Consider the following 15,955-nt stretch of genomic DNA (forward strand, 5'->3'; position numbering starts at 1 on the left):
AGCATTTTAATTGATTTTTACAAAATTCAAAATGGCGGAAAATCCTAAAGGCTGAATATGACGTCATAGGGTCCGGTCGATTCGTCTTTCCCCATGGATTCCAGAGATAATGGAATTTTGTTTCTAGCCCAAACGCATCATGAGATATGAGCCCAAAGACATTTTTCCTAGTTATAGCGCCCGCTAGCGGCCAATTTGTTGCAATTTTTTTGTGGGCCTTTTTGGAAGGGTGTGACATAATGCAACCAAGTTTCGTTAAAATACTCCAAAGGGCGGCCGAGATATGAACACACTTCCTGTTTCGCGTCTCTGCAGCCAAATTTGATTGGCTGCCACGGCCAAACGCTTATGAAATTCTAAAAACCGGGTAAGTTTCTTGTGAAGCTTAGTCCATAGTTGCCACCTACCAAGTTTGGGAAAAATTGGTCAAAAATTGAGGGAGGAGAAGCATTTTAATTGATTTTCACAAAATTCAAAATGGTGGAAAATCTACCAGGTGCAATATGACGAGACAGGGCACGTTGGATTCGGTTTTACCCAAGCATTCCAGATATACTAAGTTTTTGATGATCAGACATATGGTTCAAAAGTAACAACCAGAAATGTACCTGCGACTTTGACCTGTTGGTGGCGCTAGAGAGTTTGAGGTGGTGAGTTGAAATTTGGTGACAAGACCCTTGAGGCAGCCTAGAATCAGTATGCCAAATTTGAAAACCTCTAGTTATACGGTTCTATGGGTTGCCATCGAATTTCATTGATTTTAACAAAATTCAAAATGGCGGAAAATCCTCAAGTCGGAATATGACGTGATAGGATGCGATGGATTCGGTTTGACCCATGGATTCCAGAGACAGTGGAATTTTGTTTCTACCCAAAGCGCATCATGAGATATGAGCCAAAAGACATTTTTCCTAGTTATAGCGCCCCCTAGCAGCCAATTTGTTCCAAATTTTTTGCTACCCTTTGGGGAGAGGTGTTGCATAAAGCCACCAAGTTTTCTTAAGATACGCCAAAGGGTGGCCGAGAAATGAGCACACTTCCTGTTTTGCATCTGCAAGCCAATTTTGATTGGCTGCCACGGCCAAATGCTTAAGAAATTCTAAAAACCGGGTAAGTTTCTTGTGCACGTTAGTCCCCAGTTGCCATCTACCAAGTTTGGGAGAAATTCTCCAAAAATTGAGGGAGGAGAAGCATTTAAATTGATTTTCACATAATTCAAAATGGCGGAAAATCTACTGGGTGGAATATGACGAGAGAGGGCGCGTTGGATTCCTTTTGACCCAAGCATTCCAGCAATACTAAGATTTTGATGATGAGACGTATGGTTCAAAAGTAACAAGCAGAAATGTACCTGCAACTTTGACCTGTTGGTGGCGCTAGAGAGTTTGAGGTGCTGAGTTGAAATTTGGTGACAAGATCCTTGAGGCAGCCTAGAATCAGTGTGCCAAGTTTAAAAGCCTCTAGTCAGATGGTTCTATGCGTTGCCATAGAATTTCATTGATTTTAACAAAATTCAAAATGGCGGAAAATCCTCAAGTCAGAATATGACGGCATAGGGTGCAATGGATTCGTCTTGACCCAAGGATTCCTGACATAGTGGAATTTTGTTTCTAGCCAAAACGCATCATGAGATATGAACCAAAAGACATTTTTCCTAGTTATAGCGCCCCCTAGCAGCCAATTTGTTCCAAATTTTTTGGTGCCCTTTGGGGAGGGGTCTTGCATAATGCCACCAAGTTTCGTTAAGATCTGCCAAAGGGTGGCCGAGAAATGAGCACACTTCCTGTTTCGCGTCTTCGCAGCCAAATTTGATTGGCTGCCACAGCCAAACGCTTAAGAAATTCTAAAAACCGGGTAGGTTTCTTGTGCAGCTTAGTCCAAAGTTGCGATTTACCAAGTTTGGGAGAAATTGTTCAAAAATTGAGGGAGGAGAAGCATTTTAAGTGATTTTCACAAAATTCAAAATGGCGGGAAAACTATATGGGCGGAAAATGACGTCATGGGGTGCGTTGGATTCGTCTTGACCCAAGGATTCCAGGGATACCAAGTTTTTGAAAATCGGACCAACGGTTCAAAAGTTACAAGCAGAAATGTACCTGCAACTTTGACCTGTTGGTGGCGCTAGGGGGTTTGAGGGAGAGGCCTGAAATTTGCTGAGAGTAATGTTGACACTGTCTAGAATCGGTGTGCAAAATTTCCCAACTTTTTACCAGACGGTTCTATGGGCTGCCATAGACTTGCAGAGGCGGAAGAACGTTGAATAATAATAATAAGAAACAGTAGAATCCCTATGGGTGCCTTCGCAGCTTCGCTGCTTGGCCCCCAATTAGAACACTGGAGTGAGAGTTGCTGGAAATGGGCCTCTATACACCTATGGAGATATTGCACCAAAAACCAGACATTTGCAGCTAGAATAGTCATTTACCACATTAGCAATGTATAGAGTGGATTTCTGATTAGTTTAAAGTGATCTTCATTGAAAAGAACAGTGCTTTTCTTTCAAAAATAAGGAAATCTCAAAGTGACCCCAAACTTTTGAACGGTAGTGTACATATTTTTCTTTTTTGTGATTTTCATTTGTACGTTAAAACATAAATGCTTTCAGATGTTATTTCCTCATGTTCGTTTTAAGATAATTTATTTCTTCTGAAAATAAGAGCGATTTCTCATTGTATAACAGGACAATAACATTCAAAAATATCGTCACGTATTTTCAGAAAACACTTAAGCACGCACAGATTTTGGAATTTTATGAAATACACTGAAAAAGCAAAAAAACAATAAATTTACATAATAACTATACCAATGTCCAGAAATCATAAAAAAGAGATTTTTTTTTTTTGCTTTTTGAGTTATAAAATCCAAGAAACTATGTACAAAGACATATCTGGGCTCTTGTTTTTTCTTTGTCCATTTGTTTGGAAAAATTCTCTGAAACCCTGAAACGCAAATAAATGTGACTATCGTGAAGAACACCACTGTGCTTAATTTCACATTACTGTCATGTTATCTTCTCATCTCATTATCTCTAGCCGCTTTATCCTGTTCTACAGGGTCGCAGGCAAGCTGGAGCCCATCCCAGCTGACTACGGGCGAAAGGCGGGGTACACCCTGGACAAGTCGCCAGGTCATCACAGGGCTGACACATAGATACAGACAACCATTCACACTCACATTCACACCTACGGTCAATTTAGAGCCACCAGTTAACCTAACCTGCATGTCTTTGGACTGTGGGGGAAACCGGAGCACCCGGAGGAAACCCACGCGGACATGGGGAGAACATGCAAACTCCGCACAGAAAGGCCCTCGCTGGCCACGGGGCTCGAACCCGGACCTTCTTGCTGTGAGGCGACAGCGCTAACCACTACACCACCGTACCGCCTCATGTTATCTTAAATATCTAAAATAAGACCCACACTCATTCATTTCCACTATATTTTATCAGCTAATGTTATTAATTTTGGGGGGAAAAGCTAACACACAACAGACACATCTTAACGGTACTCATGTAAATAAATTAACCTTCTAACATCGGTGGAAACTGGGACCGAATCAGTGTACAACCTGTTTTTATTATGAAAACACAATTAAATTAATATTCAATTCAAGTTTTGACATATCTGTTTTGAGATGCTTTTCTGCTCAGCACGGTTGTAAAGAGTGATTATTTTAGTTACTCTAGCCTTCCTGTCAGCCAGTAGTCACGGGACATGCATTTCTTTTTCTTCATTTATCTATACCTACAAAACTATTCGTCGTATGGTTGTGTGTGTGTATATATGTACACAGTTCAATGTTGAGTGCAAAAGTTTGTGCACCTTAGTTTCTAGGCAAACAAAGCAAAATATGTACTGTACGTATCTTTATTTTACACTTTAGTGCTGAAAGAATTTCATTTAAATACTTAATTTTAGACAGAGTCTCACTTTTTTTTTTAAATGCAATCTATATTACCGATATATTCAAAAATATAATAAATATATATTCAGACTTTGGACAAGACTGAGAAAATAATGCTTTATTGTATAGTCGGGCAAGAACGACAGTTCTGAAAAAAGTTCGTTTTGAAAAAAAAAACAGCATGAACAAAATATATGTACATAATTAAGTAGAAATGTAGGAATAAGAGTAATTTGTTAATTAATAACAAACAGGAATGAGGGAGGGAATCAAAAAGATACCTGCAAAGAGAGACTGGAATGCAACGTAGCAAAAATACTGTCATTGTAAAAAAAAAAAAAAACATTGGCAAAGACGCACGTATTACACGTATTATACACGTATTATACGTATTGTACATGTATCATGAATACAACAGCTAACAGAAGCTTATCTTTTCCATGTGTATACTTATATACAAAAAAATATATATATGTTTGTAAAAACATGCATAGTTTTTCTCTTTTATGGTATTTAATAGTACCAAGTCGTATCAGAATTTAGAACATTCATATCGAAGGAAGCTAATAGAATTTTACACAGCTTAGATGCATCATTTTCTTTTAGCAAATTACAAAATTATTACCAAAACGTATCTGAAATAGAATGACTCAGAAGCACTGAACGACCCAGTAACTGGTCTTAAAATATTTAGAAACGGATTTCAGTTTGGAATTGAAATGGAGAGTTCTGTAGAGTGGAATAGAGTATGGTAGAGTATTGAAGAGCAGAATTTAGTAGTGTTATAGAGTATTACAGAGTATGTATTGTAGAGTACAGAAGAGATTAGTACAGCAGAGTACAGTATTGCAGAGAAGAGTATTGTTGAGTAGAGTACTGTAAAGCCGTGTTGTACAGTAACGTAGAGTGCAGTACTGTGGAGTGGAGCATTGCAGAGTGGAAAATTGTGGACTATTACAGAGTAGAGTATCATCGAGTGGAGTACTGTGGAATATCGCCGAGTAGAGAATCGTGGAGCATTTTCGAGTGGAGAACGGGAGAGTGTTGTAGAGCATTGCGGAGTGAGTATTGTTGAGTGGAGAATGGGAGAGCATTGTGGAGCACTGCAGAGTGGAGTATTGTTGAGTGGGAACTGGAGAGTATTGTAGAGTACTGCTGAGTGGATTATTGTCGAGTGGGGCATTGTTGAGTGGAGAATGATAGTGTGTTGTCGAGTATTGCAGAGTGGAGAATGGGGGAGTATTGTGGAGTATTGCAGAGTGGAGTGTTGTCGAGTGGAGAGTATTGAAGAGTATGACAGAGTAGAGTATTGCAGGGTGGATTATTGTCGAGTGGAGAACAAGAGAGTATTGTAAAGTATTGCAGCGTAGAGTATTGTGGAGTGGAGTATTGGTGAGTGAAGAACAGGAGAGTATCGTAGAGTATTACAGAGCATTGTAGAGGAGAGCCCGGTAGAGTTGAGTGGAGGAGGGTAGAGCATTTTGGAGTAGAGCAGAGTAGAGCATAATAGAGTATTGCAGGGCAGAGCACAATAGAAGAGTATGGTGGAGTACAGTAGAGTATGGTAGAATAGAGTGGGTCGTCCAGATCTTCTGTATGTTCAGTAAGGCACTAATGTACTGGCTTAAGGCACTTCAATAGTGCACTTCAAAGGGAACATACTGGAAATGTGGCTCAATTTCCCTACACAAGATATTTACAGCATTAAAAAAAAAGACACAAACCGCAAAAAAGAAAGTAAAAACTAATGCACTGAAGTGCTAGTATGTGATCATTTTAATATGATTCACTTCTTCGATAAACACATTTTAGTGCTCAATGATATTATTTATATATACACATACATTATATATGCATAACATCTTGGCTTCTATTGTATACTTATATCAATAATGCAGCCTTAAATTATTATCCAAACATTTGGGACAACTTATCTGCAACTTAATTCTGTTATTGATTCCAATCTGTTTTTCAAAAATGTCATCGTGTCAGTTAGGCATGTGCTGATAATCAGCTGTGGAACAGATCCCAATACTTAACGCTATGTGTGAGAGATGAATGACATATTCAAGAAATGAAAGAATGGTGTCACTGTTATAAATAAATAGGGGTGATTATTTGTTATTTATTTACTTATTTTTGTTTCTGTTTGTCCCCTTAGAAAGAAGCTGCAAACTAATCCAAAGTTCAAAATGCTTTTTCTTTTTTTTTTTGTGCTTTTTTTAAAATCCTGATGGGCGTGGTGCCTTCCAGGATGACTCCGTCCACATGTGCAGAGCAGGCATCCTTTTGTGAAAATATAATAAAATCTGCAATAAATCTGTTTTCACAGAAATAAGTCACCGTCACAAACGATGTCTGAAAGACAAAATGCGTTGCTCTTGAACACATCTTCAACATAAACAACAGAGACATAATGAAAGTGAACTGGCTTAGGTCCACCTGCACACCGAGTTAACAAAAGACTTAAGCAATGCATTTAACGTTGTGATATAATGATGAAAAATATCTACGTTGTACGTTTTCGCCTCTGTGTCTAAACTGCTTTTCTTTACTTAGCACAGAGACACAAGTCTCAACCTAAAGAGAGACAAAAATGAAAATAATAATAAATAAAAAATATAATACAAATGTTAAATATAAAAATGCGCTCATGAAACTTGATATGTACAGGTTTTTTTTTTTTTTATCATTTTCAAATATACGGTATTATCCGGACTATAACAACATCGATAGTATCATTTTCTAACGGAAGCCTTAATTCTTCAGGTTAGTGAAATGACTTTGAATTAATATAACATTATATAATGGCTGTAATGCTTAATACATACACTGACAGAGACGATGAGATGCAAATATTTGGGCACCCCTGTCCAAATGACACATTTTGTTGATTTTTAAAATGAAAAGAAGGAAAAATAACTTCTGCAGAAAAGTATGAAAAAAAAATAATACAATTTTCTGCACTGGTATGATACAATAACTGTGTAGGGTGCACAAACTTTTGCACATGCCAAAATTACTTTTTTTTTAAAATTTGTTTCAAATTTTTCCGTTCATCAAATGCAAATTAACTCTGTATTAACATTCACATTTTTTAAAAAAAAATAGTTTGCTAGAGAGGTTGTCTTCATTCAACGTTAAAAAGGTGCAGTAATTTGGCCAGGGGTGCCAAAACTTTTGTAGAAGCAGCTCAAAAGTACAAGGTGGTGCTCTTTAATAAATAAAATAATTGTTAGCATTGCAAACTGCTATGGTATAAGAGATAAAAATAAAACACTTCAGGATATACTGTTATTGAAAAATCAGCACCATCTTGGTGGGAACAGTATCACCCTCCCAGGTGTTGATTACTTTCCTGTAACCGCACACTCCAGACCGGATTTCTGGAGGCGTGTTATGTACGGCAGTGTAACTCATACCCTGGATGTAAAGCAGAACTTCCGTATGATCTCACGTTTTAGAGATGACTTCAGTTGTGTTTTAGAAATCATAACAGAGCGGCGTTGTCCTCTAATATAAAACAAACCAAGCAACAAAAAATAATAAATCACAAGACAGGAAGTTCTCCACTCGTACTGTGGATAGAATATTCAGATTGGAATGACGCTGGTCCTCAGATGAGTCTGGTGTTCTTCAGAAACTGGATCAAAACCTGATACACAAACTTGTACTGAGCGACAGTCTGAACCATCAACATTCTCTGCTGTCTCAAGTGATTTAGCATCACCGGGACCTCCACCCTCTGAGAGAGAGAGAGAGAGAGAGAGAGAGAGAGAAAAGATTGTTGGTTTACATCTACACATTTATCTAAGGAGTCTCCAGTATAAAGGCTTTATAAGAGTCAGGACATTTTTCCCCCATGGGAAAGTCTTCACAACAGTTGTTTACGCTTGATGGTTTCTCTCTAACATGACAAGCTGCATCTCTTGTTTTTGTTTGTTTGTTTATTTCTTTGACTCAAGAGAGACAAAAAAAAAGAGATGCCGTTGAAAGAATGTTTATAGCTACTATAATATATGTAAGTACATAAATGATGCCAACTTCTTTCAGAAACGTTCCAAGACGTTAAATGTAACAGTAAAAGGATAAAAAAAATCCCTTTTTAACCCTCTGGGGTTTGAGGGTATTTTCTGGCACTCTAATGATTTTGGCATGCTCTGATTTGTCAATTTCAACAAATCTAAGCACTATTTTCAAAATCATATGACTTTTTTTGTATTCAGCACAAGTTCAGCTACAATAATATCTCTGTAGTATGCATGTCATGATTGTACTTTAAAAAAAATAACAGATAAATGATGTCATAAAAAGCAGTTTTAGAATTGTGTTGGAATGTGTGAAAAAACATGACCTTATTCATTGTGACAAACCATTTTGGTCACTTGAGGTGATTCTGTTCAGTCAGAATGGATCAAGCACAAACACTTAAATCTGCTCCATCAATTTGGACAAGTAACTGGCCATCAAAAAATGTATGTCCTATTGTTCTGGGATAAAGGCTTGGCAGTGGGAGGGGTATTCAATGAGAAGCGTAAAAATTTCCATTCCATTCAATGAGAAGAGTGAAAACCTCTCACTGCCATCTCTTAATTCCAGCAGGTCAAGTAGGGATCGACCGATATGTTTTTTTCAGGGCCGATACCGATACCGATTATTATGGAATTGGGATGCCGATAACCGATATGTGCAACCGATAAATGTAAACATTATAATTCACATGAAATTAAACATAGCACACACTGATACAGACCTTCATATCCATGAATGTACATATCCATACATACATACATAAACATACATATCCATGTATGTTTAATTGTAAAATTGAACATGAAATTTTGTGCAGGGAGATGCCAGCAGCATTTGTACAATAAAGTCAAACATTAGTTAGAATAAAATGAGAAATAAAATAATAATAAAATAAATATTCACCAATAAAAAAATAAATCACTCCCTACTATATTACAGCTCACCATTTTCAGTGGAAAATAAATGAAAATACACTCTGGATTCTTTTACACTAAGAACTAAGTAAGACTTACCAACTTCAAGTAGTTTTTAAATAACAAATCAAGTGTAGGGAGCTGCCTGCAGCATTTTTTAAAAAGTAAAATAAACAAAGTAGGCCATCACTCCCTGTTATGTAACAACTTAACAAGTAACCATCTACATTCTAATGCTTTTAATGCCCAAGCCTAATATTCCCAATTTAGGAGGATTATATTGTAGTGAAGGAAGCATTACATGTAGTTTCAGCAAGACTAGTTGGTTGTAGGCTAATTCAAGTGCTTCCTTCCATAAGCTAAGTTTGCCTGACTACACAGATGCAAATGGACAATTTTAACGAGTAGTAGATGAAGAATGTAAACATATAATGATGTCGTGTTTTTGCAACTTGTGTGTTTGTGACTTATTGCGGCAAAAGCAGCGTGTCCTTACCTTGAAGTGGGATCTGCTTCTGCCCGAGTGCCCGTACGGCCGCCTTGAAACAGTTCACAGCGTTTAGCTACGTGTGTTGATTGGCTGTATCCCTTGTGCCGCTTCTGCCCGAGTGCCTGTACGGCCGCCTTGAAACAGTTCACAGCGTTTAGCTACATGTGTCGATTGGCTATATCTCTTGTGCCAAACAAATCAGATGTTGTGGTGGGCGGGACCGTGTTCTTGAACTCAGAGAGGTGAGTGCAGGAAAGGATGTGCAGTGACAGTCGCGTTAGGAACGAAATGGCTGCAAAAAGGCATGTTATCGGCATATCGGTGGAAATTATGTCCGATACTGATAACCCTAAAAATGCAGAATATCGGCCCGATATATCGGCCAGGCCGATTATCGGTTGACCCCTAAGGTCAAGTGATCAAAACAGTTCGTCACAATGGCTAAGGTCATGCTTTTTCACACATTCCAACACAGTTCTAAAACTGCTTTTTACAACAGCTTCATTTATCTGGTGTTTGACTTTATTTTGGTATTTGACTCTATTCAGTGTGTCTTGAAATTAACGCTTGTACTATTTTATTCAGTACAGAGCCACAACCAACTCTGTTACACAATTACTCTGTAATTTTGCTCTCTAAACTCAAAATAGAGCAAAATTAACTAGAAGGAAAATACTTTTAACTCTGGAAAACCTGCTCAGTCATTTTTCCAGTGTATGCACTACAGCGTACACATATCAACTGATAGGCTTATAATAAACAGAAGAAAGGTTTACCACTTACTCAAGTTGATCTTCGGCTGGATCGAGTCGAAGTTTAAAAAAAAAAAAGGCACTGCTCATCATCAGTGTCGCAGTTCTCAAGACTGAATTGAATCGCTGTCTTGAATCATGAATTGAATCACTGTCCCGAAATTGAATCGCTGTCCTGAATCATCCAAAGTGCATAAAATCCGCGTGTTTTACCTCCAAATAGCCTAAACTACGGCTGACAAATTTTATCCTGTTTACGGTAGGCGTTCCCACTGTGAAAGAGAAACCAATCAAAACCGAAAGAGTGAAAGTGATTATCATGCTGTTACCATGTGAATCGTCTTTTATGTACGCGTAATTGCGCGCTCTGCGCTCCAACTCTGGTGTGACTAAGGTGACAAGTTTTATGTTTCATTTAATTTAGGTACTTTAAAAAATATTTGGCAGTGGGCACATAGGAAATTTTCTGCCAATATGTTTATCATGCTTGTATGATAAAAACTCGCAAACATATTTGTCTAAATAAATGACCTACTCATTCTAAACCTGTTGAGCTTCGCCGGAGAAGCTCTCGACCCCAGAGGATTAAGACTCAATTCAACCAAGTACAAAAGCTTGAAGATGATGCGGGAGAGAAAGTGCTGTGAGAGATGCTCACTCGACCGTGTAACCGTCATGCGGTTATTACCTCGTTGTGCTCCAGGCAGCTGATCATAAGCTCGGTGAGAATCACGACTCCGGTGCGTCCGACTCCGGCGCTGCAGTGAATCACAACTGGCGGCTTCGGGTTCTTCGAGGCGTCCAACATGCTGTTCGTGTGACGGCGCACAGACTGGATCTCCTCCAGGTACGCTGGAGCGGGAAAAGTGTGAAAAGTTGTCAGAACTGGGAAGGAAGTCTATAGTGACATTAAGAAGAAAAATGGATGATGGTTTACTCACCGAGGAAGCCCTGGACGTATTCGGGGCAGCCGTGCTCAGGCCAGTCGGTATACTGCAGGTGCCACACGGTCCGCTCCTGACCAGACAGCAGGTGCTTGACCTTTAACCCTGTTGTCGCATAGCAACCTGAGTCTGTACGGAATTTGGTTGTGACCTTGAACTTGCCGTGGGTGGCCGAGTTGTGTTTGGAGCCGAGTTTGGGCCAGTACCTGTGACTCTTAGAACGACCTCCTTCCTGCAAAGACATGGAAAAGTCTCAATTTACATTATACGCAATATTTAATACATAAGAAATGTTATGAACGTATTAGCTAATGGTGTCAAAATCCATTATGTCACAACTGAACACAGCACTTGTACCTCCTCTGCCGTAACCATGGCAATGACATTGACCCCTTGCTCCCAGACCATCTGCCAGAAATCGTGGCAAGTGTTAGGAAGAGGGCCTTGCGTCGCAATATAATGCCACTCCTCCCCTCTGATCATCTGCATGTACGTACATATGCAAAGACAGAGAAACACACAGGAGGAGGAGGATTAAATCGTTATCTACCACTAGGGGGCAGCAGCAGCAGCTGAAACATCCTGCTGCTTTGCATCGCAGCAATACTGAATACAACTTACTCAATTATTAACGGTTATATCTGGATACAACCTTTTATTTCTAACACTGTGGAGAATTAAGAGGGCTAGAATGATGTCATCAGCTATCTAACAGGAATATATCCAATTTTAAAAAAGTTAATGTCCTGAATATCCTGTCTGGGAAAAAAACCCCAAAACAATCACTGCAAAACAGAAAAAAATTATATTGGCATGCCGCAGCAGTTTTGAAGCTAAAGACAGAACAGGGCTCTGTGAGGACATTTGGAGCGGCACCGTGTAATTCCGGCGGTTCGGGAGGCTTTAGACATTGCATTGAGATTTGCCCGTTTTATTTTTAAAACTCCTCGAGTTTGTTTGTTTGTTTTTCCGAGCCTGCTTCTCGGCTCTGTGGTTTGAAAAGTCGTAAGTCTACAATGGACGCTGCACGCTGACGTGGAACTCACCTTGATGTGCGAGGCGTTAATGTAGCCCGTGTTGTTCTCTTTGTTTGGCACCAGCTCTACGCGGTTCTCCTCATATGGAACCACGTCACGGAACCGGTTCCTCTCAGTGTTATCGGGCAGTGTGGCTGTGGACTGGTTACTCTCGGGCCTTTTCTTAGGGATCTGCTCGTATTCGGTGAAGAGCCGCTCGTCCTCTAACCTCAGCTCCAGATGCTTACACTGACACACACACACACACACACACACTTGTCACACTACCACATTACATTTAGTATCAAACCATTTTAACTCATGACGAAGGTCAGAAATATAATAAATGCTGGATTGGCTATCTATGTACGAGTCAAAAAATTTGGACACACCTACTAATTCAATATTTTTTCTTAACTGTTATTGATTTAAAGTCAATTAATGTCTTAAAATAATGATGGATTTTGTTTCTTTTTACTTTGCTGAGCGGTTCGTGACAATACAGATTACTACAGTTGTTGAATCAGGCTATTTACTGTATTATTATTATTATTATTATTTACGACTTGATCTCAAACGTATTAAGAAGGCAAAAAAAACCTCATCCACTAATTAACTTTTGACGAGGCACAGCTGTTAATTGAAAAGCATTCCAGGTGACTACCTCATGAAGCTGGTTAAGATAATGCCAATAGTGTACAAAGCATCATCATGGTAAATGGTGGTACTTTGAAGAATCTAATAAATGTAACATATTTTGTTGGGTTTTTTTTAAACACTATTTCATTTACCACATAATTCCATACATGTTCAGTATATTCTTGTATAGGTTTGATGTCTTTGGTGTTGTTCTACAGTGTAGAAAATAGTCACAATACAGAAGAACCTATGAATGAGTAAAGTAGGGGGTGTACAAACTTTTGACTGGTACTGTGTAATAGGTCGATATAAAACCATTAATGTGAGCTAGCTAATTTGCAACCACAAATCTGGCAGAATTCCTGAGGTGACTGGAAGTTAAATTCATTCATATATTTTTTACTATTAATGCTAGCTAGCTAACTGACAAAAACAAAGCTGATGGGATTCCTGAAGTGATCTTGAAGTAGGCTAATGTATATTCATGTCCTTTGTACTATTAATGCTAGCTGGCTAACTGACAAAAACAAAGCTGACGGGATTCCTGAAGTGATCTTGAAGTAGGCTAATGTATATTCATGTCCTTTGTACTATTAATGCTAGCTGGCTAACTGACAAAAACAAAGCTGACGGGATTCCTGAAGTGATCTTGAAGTAGGCTAATGTATATTCATGTCCTTTGTACTATTAATGCTAGCTGGCTAACTGACAAAAACAAAGCTGACGGGATTCCTGAAGTGATCTTGAAGTAGGCTAATGTATATTCATGTCCTTTGTACTATTAATGCTAGCTGGCTAACTGACAAAAACAAAGCTGACGGGATTCCTGAAGTGATCTTGAAGTAGGCTAATGTATATTCATGTCCTTTGTACTATTAATGCTAGCTGGCTAACTGACAAAAACAAAGCTGACGGGATTCCTGAAGTGATCTTGAAGTAGGCTAATGTATATTCATGTCCTTTGTACTATTAATGCTAGCTGGCTAACTGACAAAAACAAAGCTGACGGGATTCCTGAAGTGATCTTGAAGTAGGCTAATGTATATTCATGTCCTTTGTACTATTAATGCTAGCTGGCTAACTGACAAAAACAAAGCTGACGGGATTCCTGAAGTGATCTTGAAGTAGGCTAATATATATTCATGTCCTTTGTACTATTAATGCTAGCTGGCTAACTGACAAAAACAAATCTGACGGGATTCCTGAAGTGATCTTGAAGTAGGCTAATGTATATTCATGTCCTTTGTACTATTAATGCTAGCTGGCTAACTGACAAAAACAAAGCTGATGGAATTCCTGAAGTGAGCTAATGTATATTCATGTCCTTTGTACTATTAATGCTAGCTGGCTAACTGACAAAAACAAAGGTGATGGGATTCCTGAAGTGATCGTGAAGTAGGCTAATGTATATTCATGTCCTTTGTACTATTAATGCTAGCTGGCTAACTGACAAAAACAAAGCTGATGGGCTTCCTGAAGTGATCTTGAAGTAGGCTAATGTATATTCATGTCCTTTGTACTATTAATGCTAGCTGGCTAACTGACAAAAACAAAGCTGACGGGATTCCTGAAGTGATCTTGAAGTAGGCTAATGTATATTCATGTCCTTTGTACTATTAATGCTAGCTGGCTAACTGACAAAAACAAAGCTGATGGGCTTCCTGAAGTGATCTTGAAGTAGGCTAATGTATATTCATGTCCTTTGTACTGTTAATGCTAGCTGGCTAACGGACAAAAACAAAGCTGACGGGATTCCTGAAGTGATCTTGAAGTAGGCTAATGTATATTCATGTCCTTTGTACTATTAATGCTAGCTGGCTAACTGACAAAAACAAAGCTGATGGGATTCCTGAAGTGATCTTGAAGTAGGCTAATGTATATTCATGTCCTTTGTACTATTAATGCTCGCTGGCTAACTGACAAAAACAAATCTGACGGGATTCCTGAAGTGATCTTGAAGTAGGCTAATGTATATTCATGTCCTTTGTACTATTAATGCTAGCTGGCTAACGGACAAAAACAAAGCTGACGGGATTCCTGAAGTGAGCTAATGTATATTCATGTCCTTTGTACTATTAATGCTAGCTGGCTAACTGACAAAAACAAAGCTGATGGGATTCCTGAAGTGATCTTGAAGTAGGCTAATGTATATTCATGTCCTTTGTACTATTAATGCTAGCTGGCTAACTGACAAAAACAAAGCTGACGGAATTCCTGAAGTGAGCTAATGTATATTCATGTCCTTTGTACTATTAATGCTAGCTGGCTAACTGACAAAAACAAAGCTGATGGGATTCCTGAAGTGATCTTGAAGTAGGCTAATGTATATTCATGTCCTTTGTACTATTAATGCTAGCTGGCTAACGGACAAAAACAAAGCTGACAGGATTCCTGAAGTGATCTTGAAGTAGGCTAATGTATATTCATGTCCTTTGTACTATTAATGCTAGCTGGCTAACTGACAAAAACAAAGCTGATGGAATTCCTGAAGTGATCTTGAAGTAGGCTAATGTATATTCATGTCCTTTGTACTATTAATGCTAGCTGGCTAACGGACAAAAACAAAGCTGACGGGATTCCTGAAGTGAGCTAATGTATATTCATGTCCTTTGTACTATTAATGCTAGCTGGCTAACTGACAAAAACAAAGCTGATGGGATTCCTGAAGTGATCTTGAAGTAGGCTAATGTATATTCGTGTCCTTTGTACTATTAATGCTAGCTGGCTAACGGACAAAACAAAGCTGACAGGATTCCTGAAGTGATCTTGAAGTAGGCTAATATATATTCATGTCCTTTGTACTATTAATGCTAGCTGGCTAACTGACAAAAACAAAGCTGATGGGATTCCTGAAGTGATCTTGAAGTAGGCTAATGTATATTCATGTCCTTTGTACTATTAATGCTAGCTGGCTAACTGACAAAAACAAAGCTGACAAGATTCCTGAAGTGATCTTGAAGTAGGCTAATGTATATTCATGTCCTTTGTACTATTAATGCTAGCTGGCTAACTGACAAAAACAAAGCTGACGGGATTCCTGAAGTGATCTTGAAGTAGGCTAATGTATATTCATGTCCTTTGTACTATTAATGCTAGCTGGCTAACTGACAAAAACAAAGTTGACAAGATTCCTGAAGTGATCTTGAAGTAGGCTAATGTATATTCATGTCCTTTGTACTATTAATGCTAGCTGGCTAACTGACAAAAACAAAGCTGACGGGATTCCTGAAGTGATCTTGAAGTAGGCTAATGTATATTCATGTCC

At 38.6% G+C, this 15,955-nt stretch overlaps 1 protein-coding gene across 1 annotated transcript in view; it reads right to left on the reverse strand.

Moving 5' to 3' along the window:
• Positions 1–6,099: 6,099 nt before the first annotated feature.
• The window catches only part of LOC132881460 (tyrosine-protein phosphatase non-receptor type 14-like), a 149,638-nt gene continuing 139,782 nt past the window's right edge, over positions 6,100–15,955 (reverse strand). Inside the window, exons 16-20 of the mRNA XM_060913928.1 lie at positions 12,082–12,300; positions 11,393–11,518; positions 11,033–11,267; positions 10,780–10,943; positions 6,100–7,648 (exon numbers count right to left, since the gene is read on the reverse strand). Of these exons, the coding sequence (XP_060769911.1) occupies positions 7,520–7,648; positions 10,780–10,943; positions 11,033–11,267; positions 11,393–11,518; positions 12,082–12,300 (873 nt within the window). The 3' untranslated portion in view covers positions 6,100–7,519. The remainder of the gene's footprint in view (positions 7,649–10,779; positions 10,944–11,032; positions 11,268–11,392; positions 11,519–12,081; positions 12,301–15,955) is intronic.

Source organism: Neoarius graeffei, chromosome 2 (genome assembly GCF_027579695.1).
Source record: "Neoarius graeffei isolate fNeoGra1 chromosome 2, fNeoGra1.pri, whole genome shotgun sequence".
Lineage (NCBI taxonomy): Eukaryota > Metazoa > Chordata > Actinopteri > Siluriformes > Ariidae > Neoarius > Neoarius graeffei.